At 42.6% G+C, this 24,085-nt stretch overlaps 1 protein-coding gene across 1 annotated transcript; it reads right to left on the bottom strand.

Moving 5' to 3' along the window:
* Positions 1-1,372: 1,372 nt before the first annotated feature.
* apbb1ip (amyloid beta (A4) precursor protein-binding, family B, member 1 interacting protein) lies at positions 1,373-24,085 on the bottom strand. The gene is made up of 14 exons (XM_079755085.1): positions 23,860-24,085; positions 16,282-16,341; positions 14,878-14,965; positions 13,841-14,133; positions 12,584-12,661; positions 11,216-11,375; positions 8,945-9,066; positions 8,292-8,366; positions 7,778-7,921; positions 6,728-6,838; positions 4,597-4,695; positions 3,908-4,037; positions 3,700-3,761; positions 1,373-3,353 (listed from the first exon to the last, which is right to left on the bottom strand). Exons 2-14 carry the CDS (start codon positions 16,339-16,341, stop codon positions 2,397-2,399), a joined length of 2,379 nt encoding a protein of 792 aa, XP_079611211.1. The 5' UTR covers positions 23,860-24,085; the 3' UTR covers positions 1,373-2,396.

The raw sequence follows: 24,085 nt of genomic DNA, 5'->3' as shown, positions 1-24,085 counted from the left end.
AAAATAAAAGCACGTGCATGTGTAGGTCAGTACTCACGAAATCCAGGGTGTAATTAGTAGGGGCAGAAAGGGATTGGGGGATGATATTCTCACGAAGATAATGGCAATGGCGGTGGCAATCCAAACACACGCGGGCAATGGCGGTGGCGAAGTCACAAGGAAGAAAACACAGAAACAGCAGGGCCATCTGCTGGAAACCCCTCTCTCTCCAACGTCCAGCTCCTTTAAGCATATTATCCGATGAGCCACAATATCAAACACTATTTCATATCGAACTAGCATTAGCTTTGCGTTAACTTAAGTTACATTACAAAACTACGATATGCGGGCACATTAGCACAGAATGCTACCGCTAACTAGCACGTCGCTAACCGCGTTACACATCCAGTACTCTTCGTTACTATAACAGTTAGATATAGCACAATGGAGGCATACACATCGTATTCACCTTTTGCAGGTCACAAAGAAGTTTAAATCAGGACCACGAGTAGTCGACCTCACGATAAAACTTAACTGCTTCCCACACTACGATGCCTCCTCTTAGCTCTCAGGTCAGGTCAGGTTTCTTTCTCTACATGTGCTACTCCCCACACTAACCTGCTGCACTAGTCCCGCCCGTTACACTGTGAGACTTTATTCGGATTGGCTTGTGAGGTTTTAATACAACCAAAAACAAAACAGAAATTAAATGATTTACGTGTGACAGGCAACAGGTTAAGTTAAACATAAACACGGCTTCTTCCTCTCTTTTATATCCTGAATTCACAAATATTTTAGACTTGATAACTTAAAGACCTTTATATTAATTTATCTTTTAACTGTAAATAGTTTTATTAAACGTATTATATTTATGCTTTTAACCCGCACACATTTTAACCCATTTTATTATTATGAACTCTATTTATTTATGAACATTTAACACAGCATTTTATTATACTGTTAACTATTTTTTATGCTCTGTAACTTATGGTTTTTGTACAGGGCTACATATAATATAAGTATAAAACGTTAAATACAATATATATATATATATATATATATATATATATATATATATATATATATATATATATATATATACATATGACATATTATACTACTCTCTATTTTCGCGAATGGTTGGACTTCTGACTCTATACTGCCGCCCTGATTTCCGTTGGTATTGCTCCGTTTCTCCCGGAGCACTCCGGATTCGTAAGCTCAGAGGCGACGGACCCACTGACGAAACAACCTCCGGGACCGGACGAAAGGATTCCTATCCGTATTTACCGTGGGGTGTGAATGGGCCTTTAATTGATGCAATATGTTTTATGTTAGTAATTGAAAATAGAACGATAACATCAAAGTAGCCTGCAGATATTATTGAATACTTTCCTGCATTGTGACAATCCAGCTTGTCACATATCATGCGTTAATATATCATGTGCACATCAGCGGTCCATTTATGGTTTCCATGGAGACAGGAAGTAATGCATGATTACGTCTAATAAAGCAATTGAAATGCAGAATAAAGGATGCCTGAAGGTATTTCCACAGCATTCTGCAATTTCATGAAGTATAATATTTTTATTTATTTAACAACACATGGACATGTTTCTGTTAAAATCTAACTTGATCCAAGGTATAACAGAAACATGGATATTTTACGCTATTTACAATACTCTGCCTATATTATGACAGTTTACACTGATAATGTTTCATGGCAGTATTATGTTTTAATAGATCAAATTTAAATTTGAAGGATTCAAAATAATATCCATTATTTCATAGACGCACAAAAAAACCTTTCTTTTCTGATCTAGATACATTCCAATAGTCCAAATTGAACAAATACTACACCAACAAATATTTAAAAATATATATAACCTCCCGCTTATTTCCCCCACAAAATTCCTCCCATAATAGACGAGACAGATTAGTTGAACTTAATGTTCTGTGCTTGGTCTCCCTCCACAGAACCACATGATGGATTCAGCTTCACTGGATGCCCTCATGAAGTTTGACTTCCTGACCTCCCCTCCCTCTTTATATCTGATCACTGATTATTTCTTTATGTAACATATTTACTTGAACGTTTTTTAAATCAACAGAATGCAGGATTTGGATGACAGAATGCAGGATTTCCATCAGACATTTCTATTTTTGTTTGTAAAGTATCATTCCGTACAGTAAAGATATATCGATATACTTAAAAAAAAAAATTGAATCGTGTGTTCACACCAATAAAATGGCAGATTGGCGATCGATTCCAAACACTGTATTGAGCTTTGATCGTAGCACGACAGTAGTATTCATGTTCAACAACAGTTCATCAACACGGCCTCTGCCATGACGAGAAGGTGGATTTAGTTTCCTTGAGACAGTGACTGTAAGTCGGAGCGTTCTGAGTCTCCTCCTCAGTCTTCTCCTCGCTTCTTATTCATGGCCTTCATCAGTTCAGACATGAAGTTGCCTTCCTCACCACCTCCTCCTCCTCCTCCTCCTCCTCCTCTTCCGGCCGGCACGGGAGTAGTCCTCCTGGGGGGAGGGGGGGCGGTCTTCCTCACCAAGGGGTCGGAGGGAGGAGGAGGTGGGGGAGGGAAAGGAGAAGGTGGCACCCCACCTCCTCCTCCAGAAGAGATGTTGATTGCTGGGGGTGGGGGTGGGAGGAACTCAGGGTCTGGAGGTGGGGGGGGCAGACTCTGGTTTCTGCTGCCGCCCCGGAAGCTAGCCCTGGGCGGAGGGGCGACCGCGGCCGGGCGGACCGGGGCCGAGGCCGGGCCTGAGGTCATCGGGGGAGGGGGGGGCAAGAAGTCGGGCGGGGCCTCGGTGGCGTCGTCGGGGATTGGGGGAGGGGGAGGCAGGCTGTCCACGGTAGGCGGAGGGGGGAGCTGGTAGGGCAGGGGGCCCGGAGGCTGCTTGCCCCGACACGCGGGCTTGGGGGGTAATCTGGTCTGGGGGGGAAGACGTGGGGGGAGGGAGCTGTGTGTCAGTGGGGGAGGAGGGGGGAGGGAGCTGTGTGTCAGTGGGGGAGGAGGGGGGAGGGAGCTGTGTGTCAGTGGGGGAGGAGGGGGGAGGGAGCTGTGTGTCAGTGGGGGAGGAGGGGGGAGGGAGCTGGTCTGAAGAGGGGGAGGAGGGGGGAGGGAGCTGGTCTGAAGAGGGGGAGGAGGGGGGAGGGAGCTGGTCTGAAGAGGGGGAGGAGGGGGGAGGGAGCTGGTCTGAAGAGGGGGAGGAGGGGGGAGGGAGCTGGTCTGAAGAGGGGGAGGAGGGGGGAGGGAGCTGGTCTGAAGAGGGGGAGGAGGGGGGAAGGTGCCAGAAGATGGTGGAGGTGGAGGAGGAGGCGGGGGTGGAGGTGGAGCATCCATCCCCATGTCCTAGTAGAAGAGAGTGGTTTAATTTGACCCCCTGTGTCACAAGAGGGGGCAATGTTGCTTCACTCTCTTTCAGCCCATAGCTACTCTTTAAAGCACAATACTGGCCTTGGTGATCAAACCATCAGAACTAAAATATCTGCGACCAACATCATTTAACAAAATTATTTCTTTGGACCAATTCTGCTGAAGAGCGTTTGGCTCTATCAATGGCATTCTATAAATTGGTGAAGGACGTCTAAGTGAAGCCAGGAGACAAGGCTACGATGGTTTGACAGTATTGAACAGTATTGTGCTTTAAAGAGCAGCAAAACAGAGTTTGCTAGTTGTTAGCCCTGTCTGTTCTTACCTGAGACACAGGACCTGGTTGTGGTTTGGTAGCATGTCCGTTAGCCTGGCTAGCATGTTTAGCTTGAAATAGTAAAGAGAGAGTCAGACAGAAAAGAGAAGGAGAGTTGAGATGAAGATGGAAAGAGAGATGGGGGGGGAAAGTAAGTTAGTAAAATAAACAGGATGTAAAAAGCTCAATAACTTAGGCAGAGATGGATGTGGGCTACCACTGAGGGAGGGTGAGGGCGCGGGAAAGGAGGAGGAGCTCGTGGAAGAGGTGAGGCGGTTGGCCCAAGTGGAGCCCGAAGACGTCTTCTTCACGGCGGTCTTGTAGTTGTCATAGAAAGCGGCACCGTACTAGGAAGCCAGGAGACAGGGACAATATTTGATTAAATGTGAATCAAAAGGGATGAAAGGCCTCATAATGGTCCAAGCTATATGGATTCTGCATAGACGTGCTAAGCACTAATTATCAGAGTGTAGTGAGATGTGCATGCGTTCACTGAGACATTGGTGTTCATTGGGATTAAATTATATTCCCATTAGAGGACCACAGGGTTAGATATTGTTTTTGTAATGACTGTAATGATTTGAAGGAACAGTCCACCTTTATACTCTATGAACAGATGCACTTTCTGACAATCAAACTTCCGATCATGGCGACCCATGTGCAAACGGTTTGCAATAATGGAGTCAATTCAACCAAGATTCTTCAAAAGCAAAGATCTATGCATTGTGGATGAAAAATAAGATCCAGTATGAGATGTCTGCTTTGCTTCATTACCTGCTCCATTTGTGGTTCTTGTGTGCTTTGATGGGCACAGCTAGGCTAGCTGTAGCTTCTTAGCATCCAGTGCCTGTACCGGAAGGGCAGATTTAGCTAAATAACTCATCAGCGTTCTGTGGCTGAGCTTACCTTAGCTATCCGGATCCCGGTCACCCACAAATTCATGGTCCAGGGGTCATCACAGCACAGGTACTTGATGTACTGAGAGTCCTTCTGGATTTGAGGATGCTACAAACACAAACAAACAGTATTATTTCATATTGAGCTTTATCTAAGATGACCTACATGGACATTACAAATTGTTTATTTTCTAACAACTCAATTTCATTTTTACTTTACTCCACCCCACTCATTTTATCTTTTTGTGCCACCATTTTGTCTGTCTCTTCCCTTGAAGGAGGGCTCCGTCTTCCTGTGTTCCTCCACAAGGTTTCTTCCTTGGAAATGAATTACCTTGTCCTTAGGGCTTAGGGGCTTATCATATATTGAAGGCTTGTAAAGCCTTTGAGACTGTACCTGGGATAATGGGATATCCGGTACAAATAAAATGCACCTGATTTCATAGTGAGAATGGTTCAGATGCATGATGGCATTGATGAGCAGGTAGGTGTCAGGAATCACCTACCCTCTCCTACCTCCAGGCGGCAGGAGAGGTCTAAAGTCCTATAGTTTGAAAGTTTGGGAAGGGGCCCCTGAATCAGTTCAAGATGTGTGTTTTATGCTACATCTGTAGTGGACTTGATGTGGTGCAATTCAGACATTCTTCTTTGCAGATCGAGAAGCCAGTAATGACTAACTCATAAAGACTCCCCAAAATAAAAGAGGTTCATGTAGTTATAATGGAGTCATTTATTTTAAATAGTTAATGTAGTAATTAAAGGGATTTAGCTTTTGTACTTATTTGTCCTTCATCCCTGCTCTTTTCAAACCCAGTCCACATAATGCTTGGTAGGTGATTTTAACAAATCTATGCATTTTGGGGAAGCCTGGTGAAACACTCTTGTCTTCGTATACGAAGGAAGGCTTTATTCATATATTACCTTATCGAACACAACGTTACAAAGTGCTTGTATAGTGGAGTGGTAGCTACAACTTGTCACTGACTGTTTTTTAGCATTTGATTTAATCCAAAGAGGCTTCCAGTGAATTCAGGCACAGGTCATTAAGGTGCAGGTCTGGGTTTGGCATCTTCATCAAGGATTCCTACAGGAAGGCTATTGAACCCAGAACGTTTCCACTGGGAGTCGAACCCCCTATACAGTCACTGTATTGTATTGGAGACACTGCTTAGACTCTCAGGGGCCAGGAACCAGATCACTGGGACCCTGGGCCCTTTTCAACTGTCAGGAAGCCATCCTCTACCTCTCTCTGTCTCTCTTTCTGACTCTCAGTGTCTTTCTCTCTCCCAATCTTTACCTTGATGTGGGCTAGCTCTCTCTCTCTCTCTCTCTCTCTCTCTCTCTCTCTCTCTCTCTCTCTCTCTCTCTCTCTCTCTCTCTGCCTTTAATTTTCTCTAGCACCTCGTCAAATTGCGTTTGCTGAGCTTTCAGCAGTCGACACCAAAAAACGGTGAGCGATCAGAGGCCTACAAAGATATAAATAAAAACAAGGACTAAACTTTTCTCACTTCCTCAAATATCATGCTCGTTAGACAGCTGCTGTGTCCCCGGCCGCAGACACAGAACTAAAATGGTGCGACATTGTTTTCCATAACTAAACCATGTAAGAAATTGATTGAACGAACGAAAATAGACTACTTTGTTGCTTAAGAAAATGTTATGGTAAATGTTGCATACGTCACGGCCATGAGGAAGCTACTGTTGTGTTTTACTGTCTCTGAGATTCACTCTGTGTGGACAGTGTCATGTGACTCTTCAGATGTTAGCCTACAGTTCTAAGATTAGGATACTTTCAGATATATTTGACATTTGTTAATGTTTAATAATAAAGAAAACTACACTTTTCAATCATTACCACAGAGGTAATTGTCAGGAGCTGGACCTGGATGGCTCCATGTAGACTACAGACTTTGGGGATTGAACCCAGTACCTTTTCGGCTTGGGATTGAACACCTGAGCTACTGCACTATCCTGTCCAGCCAGATAAGGTATAGGAGACATTGTTTAATCTCTCCGGGGAAGCTCTCAGGGGAAAGGGCACCCTGGTCTGGGCTGGGGACATTGAGGGTTGGATCCCAGGTACCTGTTCTGGGAATGGAACACACAAGCCTCTCGTACACATCCAGGAATACTCTCCTCACCTTAAGAACAAAGCAGTAGTCTGTGGGGGCCTTGTATTTGCTCTTCAGGTCCTTAGCGTAGTACACGTTGACGTTGTCAAACTGCACAAAACACACCAGGTCACGGGAGGTCTGGCAGTGGGGGGGGAGAGAGTCACGTTACACACACATCTTAAGACGTTTGCGACATTGGGTCAGACTCCATGAGTATCGACCACCCCTTTAAAGTTACAACACGCCTTTGAAAGATGCAGCCAGCCTCCACTTTACAGCCAGTCCTTGACCGGCAGTCATCCGATCTGACGTCTGAAGAGACAGAGTGTGTGGTGGTGGTGGTACCTGAACCTGGTGTGTTGTACCTTTATGAATGGCTGGTTTCAGAGTAAAAGCGTGAGGGGAGATTTTAGATAGGGAGTTAAGTGAACCGACCGTATACAGCCAGCTGGCAGCTATGAGACAGCACAGCTCATGTTCAACAGGGTTGGGGAAACAGTGGAGGAGTTTATTAAAGAGAAACTACAGACCAGGGCCTTCGTGGTCGTATGACAAAATAAAAGCCCCCTGGTCCTTTCTTTAAGGTATGACATTTTTCTGATTCATTACGCTTCACTTCACTCGGTCGAGTTGTGGTGTTCAATCTCGGTTGTGCGGCTTGAACCTTTTTTTGTTGCTACTCCAATTGTGATTGTATGCTTTGGTTTTTCTCAGCCTAGCTTGCAGGTTCTGCTAAATTACTTGTTAGTAAATGTCTGAATGTATGTCTGAACTTGACAAATAATAATTATAATAATAATAATAATTATAGTAATGGTAATAGTAATATAATAATTAATGCCATGAATGTATAATAAGTATATATTGTGTATGTATTAAGTTTTAAGTAATTCAACGTTTCAAACACATCAAAACATTGCGAGCAATGCCAATTTAAAAGGTAATAGTGCAACGGCATATGAGGATGTTGGCGAGAGTTCGCGAGTGACAAAGTTTGATACAATGATGAACTAGGTCATTTTTATTGTATGGTCTTGGGTCAGAATTGACCTCTGGTGACCTCTGGTGACCTCTGACCTTGCTCTTTCCCTTGGGGGCGTAGTAAATCCCGGACGCTCTGAGGAGGAAGAGTTTTTGCTTCCAGGACTTCTTGCCATCCTCACGCAGGTACAGCGCCCCCTCCAGGTCGGGCACCTTTATGGATGTCCCACAGAAGTTCTCCTGGGGCAGGAGAGATGGAGAGGTCAGATGTCACACGTTATGTGTGTGTGTGTGTGTGTGTGTGTGTGTGTGTATGTGTTGTGTGTGTGTGTGTGTGTGTGTGTGTGTGTGTGTGTGTGTGTGTGTGTGTGTGTGTGTGTTCGTGTGTGTGTGTGTCTGTGTGTGTGTTTATGTTTGGGAATGACTGTTGTGTGTGTTGTTGTGTATATTTGTGTGTTAGAGAGAGGATATGTGCCTGTTGTTAATTTTGTGCATGTTTTGTATCTGTCTGTCATTAATATGTGTGTATCTGTGTTTCTGTGTGTGTGTGTGTGTGTGTGTGTGTGTGTGTGTGTGTGTGTGTGTGTGTGTGTGTGTGTGTGTTAATTACCTCTATCAGCAACTCTTTGTCTTTGTCTCTCATGTCCTTCAGTGTCTGCTTGTCCTTCTTCCACAGATAATAGTTCTGGAGTAAAAACACAGAGGAATTAAAAAGAAGTTTTAAAATGGTGATTTCCATACACGCTTTGAGACTCCCCCTTTGTGCCTGCCAAGAATACAGCGGTTATAGAGCAGACTGCTCTATTTACAAACAAGACACCGTCCCTCAGCGGCGGCCATTTTCTTTGATATGTAACAGTGATGATACAAGGGGTTATACATCGCACAGCCCGGGACATCCAATAATACAGACATGAGCAATGCAACAGTCAGATGTGGCAGGGGGTTTAAATAAATGTGTTATAGATGTGTTGACTTCACATGAACATCGCGCCTTGAACTTTTAAACAAAACCCTCTAGTACTTTTTTCAAACTATTGAACACGCAATTTTAAGTTAAATCCCCTTAACCCTGCGTGAGACTTATTGTTCTCTGTATTTACCCCTCCAATTTTAATTTTGGAATCGCAGAACAATGTGTCAGTATCCCGTATTGTAAAGTTCAACATTCATATACAAAGAGCCTGGCCTTTGTGTGAGGCGGTGCAGTGAGACATTTACATTTTTTTCATTTAATGATGAAGCCACTTGCAGCACGCTCACCTGAGGGTTTTTGAAGACTTCGTATTTGTCCTCCCTCTCATCAAAGTGGAGCTTATTCTCGCTGTCCCTGGTCCAACCCGACAGAGGCTCCACCAGGTTTTCATGGTCCTCAAATCCACGTTCTGACAAATGGAAAAAATATATAATAAGGAATCGGAAAACAGATCTTTTTCATCTACTTCCTTATCACAGAGATAAACCGGCTGCCAAAATAACTTTGGAACCCTGCGGAAGTTTCCGAGACCTTTGGCAATGGAAAAGTAAAAAATACTTGAAAAATCAACATTGTATTTATTCAAAGTAGCATAATTTTAGAACCTGGGCTTTATTATCTCGCCAAGTCAACAGAGCACAACCTGTAACAAAAATCAAGGATTCTATTTATTATCAACGGCAAGATCACATTTCTGCTGCGATGTTGGCAGGGATTCTACATCTTCCCCTCACCAGCATCTGCACTTATTCAAATCACAAACACTTCTTCTTTCATATTGCGTTTATTACTTGCACGTGTAGACCAAATTTGGCCAATAAAACTGATGCCTATGTACTCATCCTTGACAACCTAACTATATTGACCATAAAGAGTTGTAAACTCAATGTCATACAACGTAAAAAAAACAACTATAAATAGTATCAAATGCAACATTGAGAGGACTATTGTGCTAGGTGGCTCTTGAACGCAGCCGCCTATTTAAGCCTTTGGCTACGTGGTTCACAATTACAGTTTACAGACCGCCCCAAAGACCAGGTATCAACAAAAGTGTTCCCAGGGATCCATATAATAGCGCGACTATAAATGTCGTTAAAACGCTGGTGTGACTTCGCCCCTGCCGCGAGTTATTAGCCCTGTGAGCCTTTTGAACTACACGGACCATATGGTGCAGGCTCTGGGGATGTTTCACACATGGACGCCGTATATGCCTCTCTCTCTCTCTCTCGCTTACGCTCTCTCTCGCTTACGCTCTCTCTCTCTCTCTCTCTCTCTCTCTCTCTCTCTCTCTCTCTAACGTGGCAACAGCTAAGTACTGGAACCCAGCCCTGGTTTGTCGTGTGTGTGGCGATGTCAGGCAAGGCAAGGCTATAGTTAAGGCAAAGCGTCTATCATACACAATGGCCAGTTGATAGACAATCTAAAGAGAAATGTATAATGAAAGTATATGGTTAAAGGTAAATATACCACTGAAGACATGCATTGGCATATTTACATGCATTTTAACGAAAAGCAAAGGGTTAGCATGAGTTCAAGTTTGGAACAGATAGTCAGTCTAATTCTACGTTTTAACATCAGTAAGAAGAAACTGGGCCAGCTGGTGAGTTGGTCATTCGAGTTGTACTTCTGCTTCCCACAGGCGTTGTGTCTGAGATAGCGGAGAGTTAGGTGGTTGTACCAGTGTGACTACAACAGGGAATTAGTCCCTAAGACCACGAGCCAGAAGCTCTCTTCAGGGTGTCATTTGGTTTAAAAATAGCACAGAGCAAATGATGACAACAACCATTTCCTCTGCCATTGCCTCGTTGGGTCCATAAATGCCTTATTACATTGAATCCCTCCCTCCCTCCCAGGATCCCATACAGACAATGAAAGCCACCTGCCCGCTGCGTGTGTGTGTGTGTGTGTGTGTGCGTGTGTGTGTGTGTGTGTGTGTGTGTGTGTGTTTGGGAAAGACAGAATGAGAAAATGAGCGATGGAGAATGGGAGCGATGGAGCAGGAAAATGAGCGAGAAAGAGGGAAAGAGAGAAAGAGAGAGAGAGAGAGAGAGAGAGAGGTTCGATCAATGGTTCATTGTGAGCGTGCTGTAGCAGGCCTGTCATCGGGCCGATAAAAACATAGTCCATCATCTTGTGTGCGTGTGCATGTGCGTGTGTGTGTGTGTGTGTGTGTATGTGTGCGTGTGTGTGTGTGTTTGTGTGTGTGTGTGTGTGTGTGTGTGCGTGTGTGTGTGTGTGTGTGTGTATGTGTGTGTGTGTGTGTGTGTGTGCATGTGCGCATGGAGGGGAAGCAGAGAAAGAGTATGCATGAGTGTGTTGACAAATTCCAGATACAAAAAACGTATATACATAACACATCACCCCAAAATCACACCAATTGTGTATTGGATGTACTGATTGTTTATGTATATGCAAGAATGAAAAAGAAAAATTCCAACTATTAGATATCCCTGAATTAATCAAGTTAAATACAGCAAGGGTTGGTGCTTTTGACCACACACTAAATCATAGAAAAAACATTTTCAATCATCTTGTAGCGATATGTCCCAGTAACTCACCCAGGTTCAGGTCCGGGTTGGTCTCGTACAGGCTCCAGTCAACGTTGCAGTCACAGTGTGTCTTCTCGAACAGGTTGTCCAGAACATCGCGCACGTTCTGCCTCTCATCCACCATCAGAGTTTTAGAACTTCCATCATTGATCAGCACTTTCACCACCAACTGCCAAGACAAAGTTTGTTTCCGTTTAAGCTTAGCCTAGCTTGGATTTTATGTTAGTGTAGTTTAATTCAGATGTTTTATTGGTTTATCGTTTTTGCACTTCCCGATTGTCGTTTTCCAACTATGATTTATAATTTCCTAAGATAAACAAATAGGTCATACTACCAATACAATCCTTACTGTTAGCTACCTAGCTACGAAGAAAGCCACAAATGCCACACATTTTGGTCCATTTCATCCAACTTTGAATTTCTATTCTAGTCAAACTTCTGTCCTCATTTAATCTATTTTGTCCAAGCTATGGCTGAGGTCATTTTCCGCCATGAATAACGTCTTCCACATTGGCTTACGTGCACTTCCCGTCGTCTGGAAACATATCCACTGTTAATCCACAAGATCAGTTCCACTCTCACATCATGTGATAAAAATGCCTTTTTTTGAGATGGGTATCGCAGTCAGGGATTTGGATGTTTCAAATAATATGTTAGCATGTCTTGACTTTTTTCTGTGAGACAGTTGGCATCTGGTTTAAAGCTTTTTCCATATCAATCATCTAGTCATATGCCTTCAGCTCCTCATAGGGGGGGATTAGGTATTCGAGATGTGTGGATTTCGGTTGTAAATATGTCTGCAACCCCACATTACTATCTCACATTTCAAGGCTCACAGCTCTGTTGAAGTAGAAACCTTTCTCCTTTGCAAAAAATATGAAACCTTTTAACACATTTGGCCATGAGAGTGCTCGTACACTCATACCAGTTTCCTGTTAAAACCCCCTTCTGCCTCTGTTTGCTTCACAGATCGAATCACATTTTGAACATATCGATGATCCGTGACAGTTTGAGGTGTCTTAAGCCTTGAGCTATGATAAGTTAGGTGTTAAAAATAACTTCTAGAGCTGGTATGAACTTACACTTTAATTGATTATTAACCACATGTGTAGCTTGATGCACTTGCTTTGAAGATGAGCAGCTGTTCGTATTTCCTCCCCTGGGATCACCTTACAAGGCTGGGCAAACGCAATCCACCATAAAAGCAGGCATCTTTTATTTGGATTATTGGCCGTTGAGATGGGAACAAGACAGAGGCTGCTCTGCCATGTTCTTCTCCTCAGGCAGATGTTCTCAGATCTTTCCAGAGGGTGTGATGGGTTGGGTTCATAGCCTTCGTGTGTAGACCATACAGTGGACCGTTTTGACTCGACTTACCTTTTTCACTTTGGCCTCCTTTAATTTCTCCAGGGCCATCTTGATTTTGTCTGCTTTCATCTGAGCCTCGATCTCCTCCTGAAGGAAAACAATCATAGGCATGTCATTACATGTAATTATTTATTACGAACCATCAGTTGGTCAGTTATCCCAAGTTGTGATACACAAACCATTCTATTAACAGTTATACACACATCCCTTCCTAATTGGAAGTTAAAATCCGATGCTTATCATATTCCAGCCCAGTGTCGAGGAAATTCGATAACCAGCTTGTGTGTCACAGTTGGTATGCTTGGAGCACTTTTTCTATAGGAGGTGTCCATAGGAGTTGGAGAATCGAACCATCGGTTTTGCAACGGCCCACTGAGTTCTCGCCCGGAGCAGCTGGTGTTTTTGTCTCGCACGGTGAGGTCACAAGGGCTGCTAAAGCAATAAGCTCTTTAGCGGGTCGATTCCCCGACGCGTCCACGTGTCATCACACCACCGGCTCGCCATTGACTCTCTTTCTGCTTCCTATCCCGAAGCGCCTCACGTTTGATCCCCACCAGACTGGCTTTTTCTTCCGCTCCTTCGATGAGACCGAGGCAGACAACCCGTCTTTATCCTGCTCCAAAATTCTAAAGGAGCTTGCGGGGTCTTAGAAGAGCAGTATTGCTCTGTAATGAAACTTTGGCAAGAGATTTAGCATTTTAACTGTTTTGGTTTGTGTTTGTATGTTGGTTGTTATTTATTTGGTAGGAACCACAAATTTTCAATTTTAAATTAAGGAACACTTTAAAGTTGACATTGGATCCTAAGGTGTGGCCCGTCTCTGTTGACTCTGTTGGTTAATAGTTAATGAAACCGTGACAAACTGAACGGGCAACCTTTGACATGTATTTGAGTCATGTTACCATGGCTACCGCTGCGAATTCTACTGCTGCTGTCGCTTGTTATTTACTTCTTATTGATAACTTACCTCATTAGAATATGGTACTCAATTAATCACCTCTTTAGGTGTCAAAAATGAAAACACTGTCAGCGAACACTGTTACACAGCATGTTTTATAACTACTTCTTGTGATACTACTACCAGTTTTCTTTTTACTACGTCAGGATGACCCTTGCCTTGTCATAAGTAGATCACTGTACAAAACAAGCTGTACAGTGTCTTACTGTAGACAAAACTTAAACTACAGCGTGACACACTCTGTAACTTACATCTTAAACATATTCTAAATCAGCATCAACGTCACCTCCGTCCCGTTATCCACTCACCATGGAGGGCTTGGCATGCTGCGGTGGGGGCAGTGGGGACGGGTGAGAAGGGGAAGGGGTGCCGACGTCGCCTTGCAATGAGACGGGGGAAGGGAGGTTGCTGGCGTCGTAGGAGCTCAGGCCCTGGGGCGCAGGTGGGAGGGTCAACGGTGGCGGCTGGCTAGCAGAGGACGACGGGGGAACCTTCAGGTTCTCTATGTCGACGGCAAGCTTCAGCTCGGTGGCGTTTAGGTCGGCCATTAAGTCGGCCATGAGCACGTTCAAGTCACTGTCCTCCAGTTCATGGAGAGACTCTGGCGGAATGAAGCATAAAAGTTTATTGTTTAGAACATTCAAATTGAAGGGCCCAAATGTTACCACCAGGAATTTTGTTTATGAGCTATTTTGATCCATTTCAAAATGGACGCCATGGTCACAACGCAAGTGGGAGTTTTGATGGATAGATCAACCTTTGTAGGCTGAGGTCACTAATGGGTAGAATCTGAAACGGTTTCTAATGGCTAATCAACATTAAACCTGGTAGGTAAAAAAGTGACCCTTTAAACAAAGAATAACAGTTTCAGTGTGAGTATTTATCAGCCTCTTAATCTTAAACATTGCTAACTCACTGATGGAGCCAGTATTGATACCTAGGTCTCACCATAGACGACTCCACCCAGTTGGTACCTAACATACGTAAGCAATGCCTGGTAAATTAGCAAAAGACATCGGAATCTTGATGTTAATCCAGAGCCCCAACAGTAGCTGAGTTTATACTCAAATGAAAAGAACCCCTTCAGCCTTTATACGTCAGGCCCGTTTTTTCTGTGATTCTAATTACTGTAATCTTTTCAGTCATTTGTGAAACGTAGCCCTGCCTTTGTAGCTGCTGCTAAGATGCGATAAACATAGCCTTGTAGCTACCCTTGCCATAGCATTTTAGGATATGTTTGGCTAAAAACCCAACATAGATATGTATGTGAATAAAAACTATAAACTATATCAAGTCTCTTGATATAGTTTATAGTTTTTCTTGATAAGAATAGACAGTGGGTCACCATTCAGGTCTGTGAAGCCTGGGGAGAGGTTCACTTCTTCGGGCGGACTGGTGATGGCACTTGGGGGTTCATTCTCCACCCCGAGACTCTGAAAAGAGATAGAGAGAGAAACAATGATTCATCAGAATACCACTTCTCTGTAAGAAAAGAAAGAATCAAAACATTTGCAGAGACGGGCCCCAGGGGTTTCCCAGGTGGTACGATCCACAGCATAATCTAGTATAAAAGACTGGTACCCATTTATTATGTATGGAGTGTTGTGATGTTTACATGGAATCTGGCTTTCAGTATGCTACACGAGTGGACTGTGTTCAATAAATATGTCTGCCCGGCAACATGGAAACGATTTAACACGACTGGCTGGTGGGAGAACAACTTCAAAGAGGACGTTATTTTCTCAGGAGTGGGGGTAAAGTGTCAGGCTTCGACTAGGGAGTCTTTCCGGTGAATATATATTTGAGCAGTTTTCTTAAAAGAGAGGGGAATTTATGGTTGGAGAATGACCACATAGAGGATTCCCCCTAATGTTGCGGTCACGCCAGCCATGTTAGAGCGTGTCTCTGATGAATGGGCGGCTTTATAGTGGTTGTCGTCCATCCTAACCACTAGAAATACCATTTTCGAAGAAGGGGAAGGGGGAGATGTTATAGAAAACATGTTTTTTCCCGGTCATTAGGCACGGACGTTGGTTTGAGATGTTAATTGAATTGATGTGTGAAACAGCTAAATGTGTGGGTCTGGGACCCCCCGACAGGCTCTCTTGATATGCAAATTAGGTCCCATTAGATATCTGACTAAAAGTCTGTCGATTTTAAACAAACGTCCCAAAAATGGCCTTTAAATTAGAGGTGGAGTTTGAATCTATTGCTTTCTGGTGAGAAAAATACACACGACAACAGCCAAAAAAGACAACAGATGAGGGTCAAAGACACAGCTGCCATAAAAAAAAAGACAAATGTTTAACTATTTTTATAAGCTGTCGGTGAACTTTGTTGTAAAATACATCAATTGATTTCACATGGCCCAAGCTTGCTTTCAGAATGAAACACATTTTCCTGACATTTAAAAAATATTCCCTGCCTTTGTTTTAGGTCATTTTTCAGTGCTTCAGTGGCCCACTGACTCATCGGTACAGTGTCACACCAATTTATAATTATTTAACAACTATTGCTATTTGCTATTCTTTAATTTCACAGGGCACCTGTCGCCCTCCAACCAGCCCTGGAGTTAGCTTTCGCTTAAATCTCCTTCTCAAGGTTTCTTTCACATCATAGTGGGTTTTGGTCTTGTTTTTTGTCTTGTCCTATGAAGGGCTTATATTTAGCAAACAGGGGTCTATTGATTCCTTTCGATCGCTATTGTATTAAGGTGTTGTTTGAATAAAGTTAGCGAGACTTGGCTCACCTGAGTGAGGAGGTCCATCTCCCCCAGCAGGTCGCTGAACATGGCGTCAATGTCATCCATCTGAGAACAGAAACCAGAAACCAACACACTTAGTAGAGACACATACAACAACACCACACACACACACTTAGTAGAGACACATACAACAACACCACTCACACACACTTAGTAGAGACACATACAACAACACCACACACACACACTTAGTAGAGACACATACAACAACACAACACACACACACTTAGTAGAGACACATACAACAACACCACACACACACACTTAGTAGAGACACATACAACAACACCACACACACACACTTAGTAGAGACACATACAACAACACCACACACACTTAGTATAGACACATACAACAACGCCACACACAGTTAGTATATACACATACAACAACAACACCCCACACTTATTATAGACACATACAACAACACAACACACGCACACACACTTAGTAGAGACACATACAACAACACCACACACACACACTTAGTAGAGACACATACAACAACACAACACACACACACACACTTAGTAGAGACACATACAACAACACCACACACACACACTTATTAGAGACACATACAACAACACCACACACACACACTTAGTAGAGACACATACAACAACACCACTCACACACACTTAGTAGAGACAAATACAACAACACCACACACACACACTTAGTAGAGACACATACAACAACACCACTCACACACACTTAGTATAGACACATACAACAACAACACCCCACACTTATTATAGACACATACAACAACACCACACACACTTGGTATGGATACATACAACAACAACACAGGCACTTAGTTTAGACACATACTACAACAACACACACACACACACACACACACACACACACACACACACACACACACACACACACACTTAGTATATACCCATACAACCACTGCATACCCATACAACCACAACTACATACTTAGCATAAACACATAAAACCACCACCACATCCACTTGTGTAGCATGGGCTTATGTAGCATGTGTAGTATGAGAATAATTATGTATATTGAATAAGCTAAGCAATAAGATTCAATACTTTAATATTCTGGTAAATGATATACTTTAATAGGCCTATACTAGAAAATATAAAAGACAATAGGCTTTCTCGTTCAAAATGTTTGTGTAACACTTTGCATTCAGGTTTAAATAATAAACCATGAATTAACGTTAATTAATACAGAAATACACATTAATGGGTTAGGTTTAGTCATTAGTTTACTGTTAATGAACTGTTAAGTTTATTGTAAGCTAATGCTTAATCCTGCTTTAACTTATTTAAATTAACGGTGAAGTGTTACCAATGTGTTTTTTTATTAATCAAAACACAAGCTGGACCACTCAACAAAACAGATAACAGCAAGTAATTATGTTCTTTCGGCCGTGAGGTATTATCTGAGGATCAGATGTTTGCAGAAGTAAAGGCTAGCCCGCGGCTACATGCTGCTGCTCCAACTCTACAGATTGAGGGAGGGAATGGTGCAACATGCTGTACTAGAGGCTTCTTCCTGGCGTGTTCAGTCTCGCAGTTCCTCTAAGGCCCAGAAATATCCAAGCATCACGACTACTCAACATTGTTCAATGCATTCAGTGGATACGGTTAAACTCCCTGCGCAGACACACGATCAGCAAGGAAGGTTTATTGTGATTGGCTATTTGTGTTTTCCCCCCGAAGTACATCCAGTTCAAGCTAGCAATACGCTGATAGATTAGCTTAAACTAATTCACATTCAGCAGCAACCAGGCTTTATCGAAGAACTTTGTGGCCACCAATATGATGAGAAACAAGTCAGAACTCGTATGAAGACTTGGCTGAGACAGTTTCCACGGTATTCAATATCATGCTTCTTTTCTGCAAGTCACACAGAGAATGTCTGACAAATGACAAAATATAACAATCCAATCAGAAACCTAACCATATATGATATTGATTTACCCTAAATTACCATAAATATTTAAAATCTATTCAGGACAACCACGTTATGAATAGTTTAAAAAGAAAAATCTACCGATATCCGAAACCAGAAACATAAGCCATGTCTACACCTCTGCCAACTTTGTTTGGCTTTGGGTCTTCTTCCAAATGTTGTGTTTATTAACCATCTCTGCATTCTACTGTGTTCATCTGTTATTGTCAGACTGGAACATCATGCACCAAAAAGCCACTGTGGGGAAATATTATGAAAACAACACTTTTCCTGGGATTTGGGGTGTTGTTATGGGTCTCTGGTGCTGCCACACGCATACAAATTTTGAAAAAAGTCTGTACATGATTTGTTGAGTGAGATACGCATTTCTGAAAGTATCCCGCCTACAGTTACCAAACGAGCGAGTCAGTTTTGGCGCCCCCTGCTACGTAGAAAGGGAGCACACTTGAATATTACCTCCCACTTCCCCACTTCCCTCCAATCAGAGCATAGCTAAGATTTTGTTGACCAGCGGACGAGCAGCTCAGGCGGGGGGAACTCGGCGGCAGCCCGGCAGCTCAGCTCCGGGAGTACAATCCCTCTCTCAGCCGGACTGCCGCCAAGCTCCCCCCGCCGGAGCTGCCGGAGGAGGAGACATGGAGGAGAAAGGGATTGTAATCCCGGATCTGAACTGCCGGACTGCCGCCGAGCCCTCCCCACCGGACTGCCGTCAAAGCCATCCGGCCGCCGCCGAAGGGCAGTACGGCAGTCCAGCAGAAGCTGAACTGCCGCCGAAGCTTTCCGGCTGCTCTGGCGTGTGTACTCCGGGAGCTGAGCTGCCGCCGAAGCTGGCACGTCCGGCGCAGGGAGCTCGGCGGCAGTCCGGCAGCTCAGCTCCCGGAGTACAATCCCTTTCTCCTCCATGTCGCGGTTTATGGACTCCAGAGAAGCAAAGCGAAAGTTCCTTTCCCCAAATTCTTCTCAACCATGGCCGAGATATCCCCCACTACGAGTCTATACTTGTTATGGAAGTACCAGAGACGTCCGACGCAGTCTTTATGATTCATAATATCATCCGAGGCGTATATAGCTTTTGGCCGTGAAATAAGATATAATATTATATAAATACCCATGTATAATAATATTATTATATTATATTATATTATATTATATTATATTATATTATATTATATTATATTATACTATATTATATTATATAGATATAGAGCTCCAGGAGTCCGCAAGTGGCAGCAATCGCTTCTCTTCCATGCTGTGGTTCAGTCTGACAGCTCATTGGTCAATGGGCAGCAGCTCATTTGCATTAAAGCTACAGACACCAGAAACCACATTCTGAAGAGACTGAAACAGAGGGGAATAGCGGTAGGCAAGATTTTTTTTTCTAAAAGCTATTTCCAGCAAACAGCTTCAAAAACATGTTTTCTGGAACTCAAAAACGATGTTTACTTGTTGGGAAAACACCATAATATGTCTCCTTTAATAACCCTGACTGTGGATGGAAGGAGAGTTCATTCACACTTTGTTAAAATCTATAAATGTCTCTGATTGGTTGTGGTCTTGATCACCAATCACGTCTAATTAACTTTTTATGAATATGATTCTGACTAATTCTGTTCCAGGGATAGTTTTATACTGTTAAGGTGTATGGTAGAACACTATTTAACATCTAGCAACATAGCCTGTGGTGATGTGTTGGATGTATGTTTTGGGTTATGTTTGTTTGCATTATGACCGTGTGTGTGTGAGTGATGTGTGTGTGGGTGTGTTTGTTTAAATAATATCTGACGGAACAGCTCCCACTGAGTTGCATTCTGAGTGAGCAGGAGTTTACGAGTCAGGATACCATTGGAGCAGCACAAGCTATTAATGGCTCTGTCACAAAACGCTTGCGAAATTGTTGCACTAGTTTTAAGTTCGCTTCTATGGTGAAAGACTTTTCATATTGGTTGACCAAGCTCTGTTTTTTGACCAAATAGTTTACCTCATTACAGCTAAAGCAACGAAAACAGCTAAAATCAAAGTGCTGATCAGAAGTCAACTAGGGTTAGTTCCTATACCAGTGATTGGCTCTGATTGGCTAAGAATATTGCCATTGGTGATTGAAGTAGCCCGCGTTCACCAGAGACGGAACAGCTCCCTTACTTTGATATGACCACCAGCAGACCACAATTTTTGTGCTTTATTTTGTAATATGATATGATGCCGTTGTGGCTAAGGAATTTCATTTTCCGATAAAGGTGATCAAATGAAAACTCTCATAGACATCTAACACACCAAATATGGGGATGACAAACATCTGATCCTCAGACAACACTGTAATTTGATTCAGGACCCCATCAACTCAGCGGGGCGACTCAAAGCCATGATCGAAAGACTCTCAGATCAGTCCAGGGGTAATTACCCAGACTTCAACACCGTTAAGACCAAGGTGTTAATTGCCATCCGGCACGTTCAGCCCGCCCTCCCACCACTGGAATTGAATGACCAGAACACTGGGCAGGTGGAGGCATATCAATATCTGGGGACCACCATTGACCACAGACAATGGTGGACAACACTGATGATTGAGTCCATTATCAGTCCTGCCTGGATGGTTCGATGAGCTCCATCCACCTCCTGCTAAATACGGTCATTATTAAAACCCTTATAGAACTTGCTTTTGTTTTCTCGATTGTAGCTGTCAAAGTGCTACCAGAATATTCAAATAATGTTTGAATATCCAACGACAAAACAAACTATGGTAGGTCGATCATCCCCTATTTGGCCATTCTGATGATGGCCAACATTACCTCAACTGAAGCGTTCATGGGGAGTGTTCTCTGATGTCTAGCGCCCTAACATATATATTATTATTATCCTTATCACTAGGATTTTCAGAGAAAATGTAACAAAGCCTTGTTACATTTTTTATTTAAAAATATCTGAATATTTTAATATACGGGCTCAGCCCTACGTTTTAGATCTGACTTGGATAATTCAGACTGCTTTAACATGCTCTTATTTATTGTCTTGTACTGTCATACAATGTCACTCTTTACATGTGAACAAAGTTCCAAATTGAACTTTACGATGCTTTGAATTTGGTTGAAACCCCTCCCCCAACCACAACTGGTGTTGTTCGGCAAAAGGAGGAAGTGGTCACAGGAAGCTTCCTGTCCTGTGCTGTGTTGAAATCAAGAAAGGGGAATTATGAAATGTGCAACCTTCAGAGCAAACAGCCTTTTTCTTCTATGTTGCTTGCCAAAAGGAGAAGAGACGAAACTTATTAATGTGATTAGTCATATTGTAATGGAACATTTTTTAAATTAGATCTCTCTCTCTCTCTCTCTCTCTCTCTCTCTCTCTCTCTCTCTCTCTCTCTCTCTCTCTCTCTCTCTCTCTCTCTCTCTCTCTCTCTCTCTTGCTCTTTCTATTTGGTAAACAGAAAGACATACATGAAAAACAATCTCTTCATTGGAACAAGAAGCCACGGGTTCCCAAACACCATGGTATATGTTGGGATTTTACAGAAGGCACCCACTATGCTTACTTTTAATAAGGACAGTAAAGTTGTTTTGGACATTGGGGATCAAATCCAGACCCTTGCATCTGGGAGATGAACACCCTATCCTACCCAATGCTATTACATATTTTTGTTGGACATTTTAAAAGAGGATGATGAAGATGAACACAAGTAGGCCACTACCCTTTCTCTGGGGTTCTCGTGTGGTGTGCAGGCGGACCACCATGACTAATAATGTATCAAAGAGCAGCCATAACTCCTGTGCTGCCCCCTGATCGTCCCTCTCTCTGATCATTGGATATGCTTGCCACGAGAAGCGACCAAATCAATTACGTTAGGATGGCCTGTGTAAAGGTGAGACGCACAGGAAGATCAGCAGGATCAACTTAGTTTCCTGCAGAAAAGGCAGAACAAATCTGGATTAAACATTATGTTATTGATTATTCTCAAAGGAAAAAATGTGAAATTAAAAGTTGTTTATTGTTTTCCAAAAGTAAAAATGTAATGGTTGGACCAAAAAATTGCTTGGTTCATTACCACAGAAAAACGACTCCATCAGTGTGACCAATAATAGATGGTTTTAATCATGATAGTGTTATTGTGACTTGAAAATATATCATGGAGTTCGTTTGGCTAAACCCCTTAAAACTTCTGTAATATGGCATCACAGCCACAGAAATCCACTTGGAGGGATGGCGAGACGAAAATGGTAAATAGAGCACACAACACAAATGTATTTAAAAGAGGAAGTATATATTTAAATAGTTTTTTTAATGCTGTGATGCATGTTATTCTCAGGCAACTCAAAAAAAAGGAGAACCAGGAAAAATATTGGAAAACATGTCCAGCTCTGTTTCTTAGAACACTCTCAATCAGAAACCAGTGAGTATCATGTAGAACACTTTTATATCCGGATGTTATCTTCTTCAGTACATTCCAGTTCATATAGAATCAACAATGCTTCCATTTTGGATCTGTTAGCTTATGAGTTTATATTTCATAAATATCAAGACTTGACTGAGGCGGAACAGGATGTATTGGTTGGAATTGGCGTGTCCCACTGTGGCCCCACCACACAATCAGATGGGCTAACGGTAAAGGAAGCAACTGACACAACATACTCTTTCTCTGCAGTTAACCACCTCCCATGCCGTCCCCCCACCCAACCTTTACTACAAGCTGCGGATGTACCAGACCCTCATTTCAGGGAATTGAGGATTTTCCAAAATATACTGGTTGACATAATGAAACTGTGGTGTGTTTCCTGGTAATCTAAGAGAGACCACAACAATTCCATTGAACTCATTCCTTAGGTTAAAACTTAAACTCTGTGGCTTTCTGCACAGTTGAGGACCAACAAAAGCCAAAAAAAAAGAATGTATATCAAAAGATTATTGCAACTCTGCAATGCTTGCCAAGAAAGCTGAAACTAGCTAACTCTCCATGTCACTGAACATTCAAAAAGTCAAATCTTTTGGCGGATTGCTTAGTATTAGAAGAAGGCTACACCAAAAGACATGTGCACCTCGCTCTTGAACATTTCCGTAAAGAAATATGTTTGCCTCACACATGTAAATCCACACACACATGTAAATCCACACACACACACACACACACACACACACACACACACACACACACACACACACACACACACACTCACACACACACACACACACACACACACACACTGGAAACACTATTCAATTACATCAGAATACATATATTTACATTTTGTAAGCTGTCAAAAATTGGTGTCAACTTATCCTTTCACTTAAATTTCAAAACAGAATACAAAACTGAATATGAATAGAAAAGACGATAAGATAAGGATAGGTCGAAAGAAGATTGAACACAGAAGAGTATATTCAAAATACTGTAACAGAGCCCAATGTATTTAATTGGCAGCTCAAACCATACACAGTGTGGATACTATGACTTATTTAATATAGTATTGTATAGCAACAGCATTTATCTGTTCACAATTCAGCAGCCCTGCCATGACAGTTAGACATACTTCTAGTTTTGTATCCGATCCTATACAAACCTGACAGTTTGTTTTCGTTAGTTTTTGAGTAAGTTCTTGAGTTTGTCAGTTACTTACCTTTAACAAATGTGTCGTCCTCTGCTTGTCAAAATAAAAGCTTCATGGACATCAAATTAGATTTGAAGGTCCTCCACACGCGACCAACTGTGTGTGTGTGTGTGTGTGTGTGTGTGTGTGTGTGTGTGTGTGTGTGTGTGTGTGTGTGTGTGTGTGTGTGTGTGTTCATCTGTGGCAGGCGTTTGATGCGGAAGTTCAAGTCCCAACGCGCTCTGGGCGCATTCCA

The sequence above is a fragment of the Pollachius pollachius genome (genome assembly GCF_949987615.1).
Source record: "Pollachius pollachius genome assembly, chromosome: 17".
In the NCBI taxonomy this organism is placed as follows: domain Eukaryota; kingdom Metazoa; phylum Chordata; class Actinopteri; order Gadiformes; family Gadidae; genus Pollachius; species Pollachius pollachius.
The sequence above is the reverse complement of the archived record's forward strand: the minus strand, read 5'-3'. Positions and strand labels throughout refer to the sequence as shown.

Bases quoted from the DNA above. Each gene is read 5' to 3' on its own strand.
- apbb1ip (XM_079755085.1), bottom strand. From the start codon at position 16,341: ATGGATGACATTGACGCCATGTTCAGCGACCTGCTGGGGGAGATGGAC. The intron at 8,367-8,944 runs GTGAGCGTGCTG...TTTTTACTCCAG, and splicing joins AAGTCTTCAAAAACCCTCAG to AACTATTATCTGTGGAAGAA. The intron at 4,696-6,727 runs GTGAGGAGAGTA...TTGTGTTTGTAG, and splicing joins ACTACTGCTTTGTTCTTAAG to CATCCTCAAATCCAGAAGGA.